Genomic DNA, 7,429 nt, shown 5'->3' with positions numbered 1-7,429 from the left:
ATTTTTTCTTTTAACTAAGCAACAATCTTTTCTACTAAAGATACTCTGACTTGCTTCACAAGTAAGTCGATGCCAAAATATTATAAATCCATCTTTTCTACTAAAGATACTCTAACTTGCTTCACAAGTAAGTCGATGCAAAAGTATTTTAAATTTTTTCTTATATTACAAGTTATTTGAAAAATTTTTGAAATATCCTGCAGGAATTTGAAACAACAGGATATGTTTGTGCACAAATAAAGAAAACCATAAGCAACAGTAATATTTGTTTGAAATGAAAACAGTAAACATTGTATGAAAAAGATACAACACAGGAGTAAAAATACTTTTGATTTTACTTAAAGATTTGAATTTAGTATCTTTTGATATTTTTTTTACATTATTCCTTTTTGTTGTTGTCGTATGTAAAATGGATTAAAACTGATGATGCGTGAAGGAATGCAGTGTTTTGTTGCTTCTCTAGGAATTTCAAGCAGACATCTTAAAGGTGAACATATGATAAAAAGTAAGAGAGGAATTTTAATTATCGTCAACATTCTTTTGATCGGTATGATCCGTAGCATCTGCAGGTGATATACATTCTTTAAAACAACATTTTAGGATTAAGTGAAGGTAAGTTATGGAAAGCACGTTATGGATTTTTAACATCTGGTCATTGACTAGAATTATTTCGTGTGGTTTTAGTGTGCATTAATATTTTTAAAAGCAGAAATAGATGTTTTTTTAAAACCAAAAGATAGTTATTTTAAGGATAAAAATATATTGTTTTTTTTTTATAAGATTGTTTTTTTATAAGATTTTAAATAATTATTATAAATTTTATAATAATTTATTAGTGGGCTAATTGGTCATTTAAATAGAAATAAAAAAAACGATGATGTATTGTATATATTTAAAAACAAATTATATTTTATTAAAATATTTTTTCGATACTTCGACTATATTCGATAGTCATCTTTAAGGAAATATTTTGATTATAAATTTAATATAATAAATATATAAAATAAATTTTATTAGGTTTAGTAATGAAACAAAATTTTTAAAATAAATTATGCCGAAAGAGGTATAAATAATAAGATATACATATGTTCCTTATTGAATTGATAATAGTATTGATGTAGAAGAAGTAAAAGTCAAGCGTTTCAAAAAAGATATTCAGACTAATAGAGAAATAAACTTAAACTACCGCTCATCTTTTGATATACGTTATACATGTGTGGCCAACACTTCGTAGATCTGCGAACCATATAGCAAGAACAGCACTCAGAGGCTCTAGAAGGCCTGGTGCTGCAGCACAAACTTGGCGCAGAACTATAGACAGAGAACTCAATAATGTAAATTATAACTGGAATGATATAGGTATGCCGCGAAGCACCCAATAGAGTACGATTTGAAGCTATGATAGAGGCCCAATGCAACACAAGTAAAAGGGAACAACAGTAAGTAAGTAAATTTAATCACTTAAGTTTGGAAAATCATATAATTCAGACGCTTATATGTCCAACTCTTTAAAACAGATCTACAAACAATGTCAAATTACTTACGTCTACAGCCCTATTTTCCATGTATTATATGTATTGTACTCGGTGGGTTGTACTTTATGCGTGACAAATTAAATTTTCATTGATCAATGATTTTTTTTTGTGTTTAATAAAATAATTTCAAATACTTTTTACTTTAAGAGGATATACCTATCTTTACTTGAAAACCATATAAAAATTAATTCGGCGTAAATTCGGCTTGGATATCATTGAGTGGATCAAAACATTGCGCTAGGAACATTTATTCAACAGTTAGTCTAATTTAATTTCTATTTGCATATTGTATTTTTGAATTTAGTTAAGACTTTATAGGTTTACAAAATACCAATAATAAAGAATAGCTACGAAGGTTATTGACTCTTGAAATTTTTTGTTGTTTGTTCGAAACGCACTTTTATTGAAAGTAAGAAAAATTTTAACACATTTATTTTGTATATTTTAAAGCAAAAAGAATATATCCTATTTGAAAACCGTGATATCTTAAAACATCAGGCATAAAAAATTATTTTCATACTACTTGACAAATATATATACGTGTAACTGCATATAGGACTTATTTAGATCATTGAACGTTAACATGATTGACTAAAATTAAAATTAAATCAATCCGTTTCATTTATGTAAATTTTTCCCTACATCCACTTTACTTTCATTCAAAAATTTGTCTTTAATCATAGTCTTCAAATATTTTTATTGTGAAAAAAATTTTTTTTTTGTTTTGTTGCATCTTGAGCATGCCATTGCCACCGATGAAGGCTATAAACGATTACTTTGAGTAGTTAATAAGAGATCAGACAGCTGATCATTGTGAAAATAATACTGTCGATGATCCCTTAATATCTGGTATAAGGTAGAAATTCATACAATGCTTATTTACTAGAGACAATTTCGCCATACTTGGAATAAGTGAATCATAGGAATTATCTCTATATTTATACACAGTGATAATTCCTAGGGCACTTCCTAAAATTAAGAAGTTACAAGTTATATATCCGCAAAGGGGGTATATATATTATGTTACCCAAACAGGCAATCAAAATGATCTCATAAGAGTGTTTAATTAATGGGAACACTTTGACAACTACTGCATTCATCTACAAGGTTTGCAAGCAACCTTTAACAGTACTAGAATTTTAGAGACCATGTCTTTAACATGTATCATTGAGAAGCAGTGGTCTCAATGATACATGTTAGTTTAAAATTAACTAATCCATTCAAATATAAACTGACCTACTCTTATCTATCTTATGACCTATGTTGCACCATAAAATGTAGATTTCATCGCATAACAACATTTCCAGCTCCACTTATCGAATACGTAACTTTTGTGTTAATCAATTTATTTATTTAATTATTTCCTCTAAGTTGCAATCTAATTGCAATGATATGATTGAATTAAATGATTTATGGAAGTCAAATTATAAAAAATTTCAATAAAAAATATTGGCCGTAATTGAAATCAGATGCCAGTTTGAAAAACTCACCGTTGATTTCTGTGCATTTTTTTCAACGATTTGGTTGGCGTTGTTGTTTTGGATGCCGGTGCTGATGAAGTGGTCTTTGGTTTCACTGACATTTTGCTAACAACTTCATATGAACCTTTTTGCTGTTTCATGGCAGCGTTCGATTGTAAAATTGTAATTGATTTGACAGTTTTAACGGTTGCAATTGAATTTGAAGTCGCGTTTGATAAACTGGCGGTTTTGGAATTTGTCAAAGCAATTCTCAACGCACGTAATTGCCGTGTAATTGATCGCTCCCGATTTGCTACCATAATAAATATTCCAAATCAGATTCGAAAAATATTTTATATAATTCACAAAATTGTTAAATAATTTTCACAATTTATTAACACTAAAATTTTTCTAAAAATTCACACGCGGTTCGAAATGAGTGTCTATTTTCGCCAATAAAAACAAATAAAATTTCATTATAATTAACACAACAGTTTCGAAGGATACGTACGCATGGAACGCTGTTTAGGTAGCTACTAACTCAAAGATACGCACGAGTTTGTTGCACCACAAGTTTATGTCGTTGTCACTTTGAGTTGAGTAGGAATTTGTTCAGTTTTTCTTTACACACTTTTCACAGTTCACAGTTTACATAGGGTAAGTAAGGTACTTTGTGTGAGATACTTTGGTAAGACATTGTAAACAACTCCGTTTTGAGTGAGATTGGGCACAAGATACACAGTAAAAAATCGTCAACAATTTACAAAAATATTACGCATACATGCAGAAGCAATATCTTTGCGATTCTTTTATAGACACAAGACTCAAAGTAAAAATCTTAAAGTATCTGAAGGCAACAGCAGATACCAGCTTGTAAACAAATACTCAAACAAGGAGCTGGAAAGTGATTGCAACTCGACAGCCTGTTGTGATTTTTAACTTATTGAACAGAAAAAGGTTCCTTACTTCCAAAAAAATATCCTGTGAATGTAAGCGAGCATGAAAACCAGCTGCTGCAAATTATTTTTCTTTTAAGTTTTCTGTTTTTAGACAGTTTTCTTTGGGTTTTCGTTTACTTGACGATTGCAGATACTTTTTTAACTTGATTTCTACAAAATATTATATATAAAAATGTTGGGATTTGGTTATTTACTAGAAAGTCGACACTATTTTTGATGGAACTGCCATTAAATGGTAATTGTCTGACCAAAAGTGTTAACCAAAAAATTTTACATTTTAATTTGACATATCAAAACAAATTGATTAAAAAATATTAATTTAAAAATAATAAGTAAAACAAATAAAAAATATATTAAAATAAAATTATAAATTCAAATATTATCTAAGACCACTGATGATGAGTACTTGGAAATAATTGAAACAGCGTTGTATGATCAGCTAAATTTTAATAAATGAACTAAAATTTTTGTTGTTGTTGTTCTATTTCTATTTAAACCCTTCTAAATTTTAAATAGTTTCTTTTGTTATAAGACGCGTCACTTTCGGAAAAAAAACGCGTTAAAAAAATTATATTTTTTTTATTGTTTGATCCAAAGCTGATTTGAGTCAGTTGGTACTGAATGAACACTGAATACTGACTCTGAGCTTCAAATTTGACAGGGCATGAGTTCAATCTTTGGTGCTTGCAGTCTCAAACAATTATTTACGAATAACTATTTATAGGAAATAATCTAAGACCACTGTAGATGGGTATTTGGCAATAATCGAAACAGCTGTATGGTCAGTCAAACATTTTATTAATTAAAAATAATAATAATAAAAAATAATGCTGTTGCAATTTCACTACTGTTCAATAAAAACCTGTCTATTGAAAACCATAATTCATATTAAGAATCTAGTTTCTTCCGTCAAAATGGAAGTTAAAAATCAAATTGATTTATTAAATGTTATTTATAGCATCAGTGGAAATATACTTTAACCATTAAACTTAGACTTTCATTTTTAAGAAGACATACATTTTGGCACATAAAAGAATAAATTTTAAAATTTTAAGAAAAATAATTTTTTCTCCATAATATACGAAAATAAATGCAATTTTTTTAGATAAATATTAGAGCATTTGAAGTATTTTAAAATAATTGAAGTAATTTTAGGTTATCATGAATGAATTCATAAATTGTCTTAGATTTAAATATTCAGATTGAAAATAGAATGGTTTTCAAACTAAATAATTATAAATTCCAAAAGCAATTTGCGTCAGTAGTATGTTGAAGAGCGAGTTGGAGGAAGCTAATAACCCTCTATTTCCTGAGAATATAGTCTATAGATAACATAAATTGTACAGTTCTGATAGATTTTTGTTTTTATATAGTTTAGTACTATCATTACTATTATAATATTAGGATATTTTGCAATGCGATCGAGGGATCAATTTTGTCCTATTCATGGATGCGGAGTACTCTTGATTCAAGGCCGGACTTGGTTTTTCAAATTCAACTTAAATATAGTACAGTATTGAATCCACATTACTGAGTCTTATTTCTTCAAGCGCTATGAGATGCCAACCAAGGTATTTATTTCACTTATGTAACAGTATCGGGTAAACTTTCAACACGTGTTTTGAGATCTCATTATTTTTCTCACAAAATCTATAAGTTTCATTAAACAAAGTTTCCAGTTTTTTGAGGTCATTGTTTGCCCTGTCAGAGTTCCTTTAATGGTTCCTTTAATATTTTTACTAAGTTGCATACAATCCTTAAATCGTTTTAGGTTAAAAATTCCCATAATTGATTTTAATAATTATATTCATGGTAGATTATCCTAGTATGACTTTATTTCCCTTTATTTCTAAAAACCTCATCCGACCCCAGGAGTACATTAGTATTACTTTGGGATACTGTCCCTATTAGTCATTTAAGACGTTCATTAGTATGAACTGTATCTAGGCACCGTTGCTGTTTCAGACAACTAGTCTTGTATTTCGTCTTGGTGTAAAACATCTTTTTGCTGCAACTGTCTTTGGTCGAGATTTACTCGAGGATCTTTTCAGGAAACATTGCTATGCGTTCGTAGTTTAAAATTTTAGGACTAATGACTATTATATTATACTTTTTTTTATTAATTTTTTTTATTAATAAAAATTGCGACATTATTTTAATCTTTCGGAATAGTGAGTGTATGCTTATAACTTTACTAAAATAAGAAACTAATCATTAAACAATTAAGTACATTTACTACATAAGTTGGTTGGTTTTAGTAGTGAGTTCTTTCTTCTGTTCAAGACAAGTAGTCATAAGAATTACGAATATGATTCTAAACCCTAATCGTTTTAAATGATAAATTAAATTATTTAATTTGCCCGTCAAGACAACTTTATTAATTTGCAGATTTCGTAGTATAATGTGTTAATATGGCAATGCTAGACTATTTACACAGGAACTGTTGAGTAGTCCTTTGTTCTTTTTCCTTCCTATTACTTCTATGATTCTTGTTGAAAGGGATGCCAAATTTATCAGCATGCTTACATCTGCTAACCTCATTATTTTCTAGCTACCATCCACTTCTGACACGATGATCTTTGTTTTCATTGGAGGTGTTACGTTTGCGATAAATTACCTGGTTAATTTAAGCTCGAATTTTTTACAGCCCACTTTTGATTGTAATAGTGATATTATCTTTTGAACATATCAATAGGGTTGCTCACGAGTTCGAGTAAAGTATTAAAAGTGCAAAGCACCATAACAAAATACACATATATTATGTATTATTATGTTATTATTATTTCTCGTCTAGTCAATGCGTCTACAATTGCATTAATTGAATGTGTTCACCTATTGTCGGGAATCAAAATCAATGAACCTGAGTACTTAAGAAGTCGTTCAAATTTAATAATCTTTTCACTTAAAGCTACAAGTGTTTACATATATTTCAAAACTAAATAATTAAATACTCATAGAATAAATATGATAGCAGGTAGCAGTATGTATAGAACTGTGAGTGAAAAATATACTAAAATAGAACTGACTCCATATTATTTACTAATTTATTTTAAATAATAAATATATAAAAAAATTATTTAAATTGAAAGCAAATTTCACTCAATTTGAATTGAGTTTTTGAATCCACACTACAATATGGTATGTCACTTGCTTTGGGAGTTTCATTTAATTAATGATTGAAATCGCTTTCCAGAACAGATGACAGAAGTATACAGAACAAAATAAAAGAGGACAACAGGGAACATCTGCTGCCTAACGAATATAAAAAGGAGCCGAAGGTATTTGGAAGAATATTTCTACTAGAATCAAATTGTTGTGTTCCTCGGTTATCACAAATAAAAACAGCGGTGGATCTGTGCATATGTTTTCCGATCTTTTGTTGGTGTCTTAATATTTGAACAATTTTGTGGCGTGTGCGTTGAAAAATAATAAAAAAATATTTTATGGTATCTCAAATGTATGCAAGCATTATAGT

General features: G+C 28.8%; 1 protein-coding gene across 3 annotated transcripts in view; it reads right to left on the bottom strand.

The window, feature by feature from the left end:
- LOC119672468 overlaps positions 1–7,429 on the bottom strand; it is a 111,823-nt gene that overhangs the window by 41,436 nt on the left and 62,958 nt on the right. The window contains exon 1 of one of the 3 annotated variants that reach the window (XM_038083529.1): positions 3,026–4,235. The exons of 1 other annotated variant lie outside the window; for it this stretch is intronic. In XM_038083529.1, coding sequence (XP_037939457.1) covers positions 3,026–3,315 — 290 coding nt within the window. In that variant the 5' untranslated portion in view covers positions 3,316–4,235. Of the gene's footprint in view, positions 1–3,025; positions 4,236–7,429 lie in introns of those variants that run through there. One more of the 3 variants, XM_038083531.1, reaches the window with a different exon arrangement.

Source organism: Teleopsis dalmanni, chromosome 1, assembly GCF_002237135.1.
Source record: "Teleopsis dalmanni isolate 2A chromosome 1, ASM223713v2, whole genome shotgun sequence".
Classification (NCBI taxonomy): domain Eukaryota; kingdom Metazoa; phylum Arthropoda; class Insecta; order Diptera; family Diopsidae; genus Teleopsis; species Teleopsis dalmanni.
This window is presented reverse-complemented; position numbering and strand designations above follow the sequence as displayed.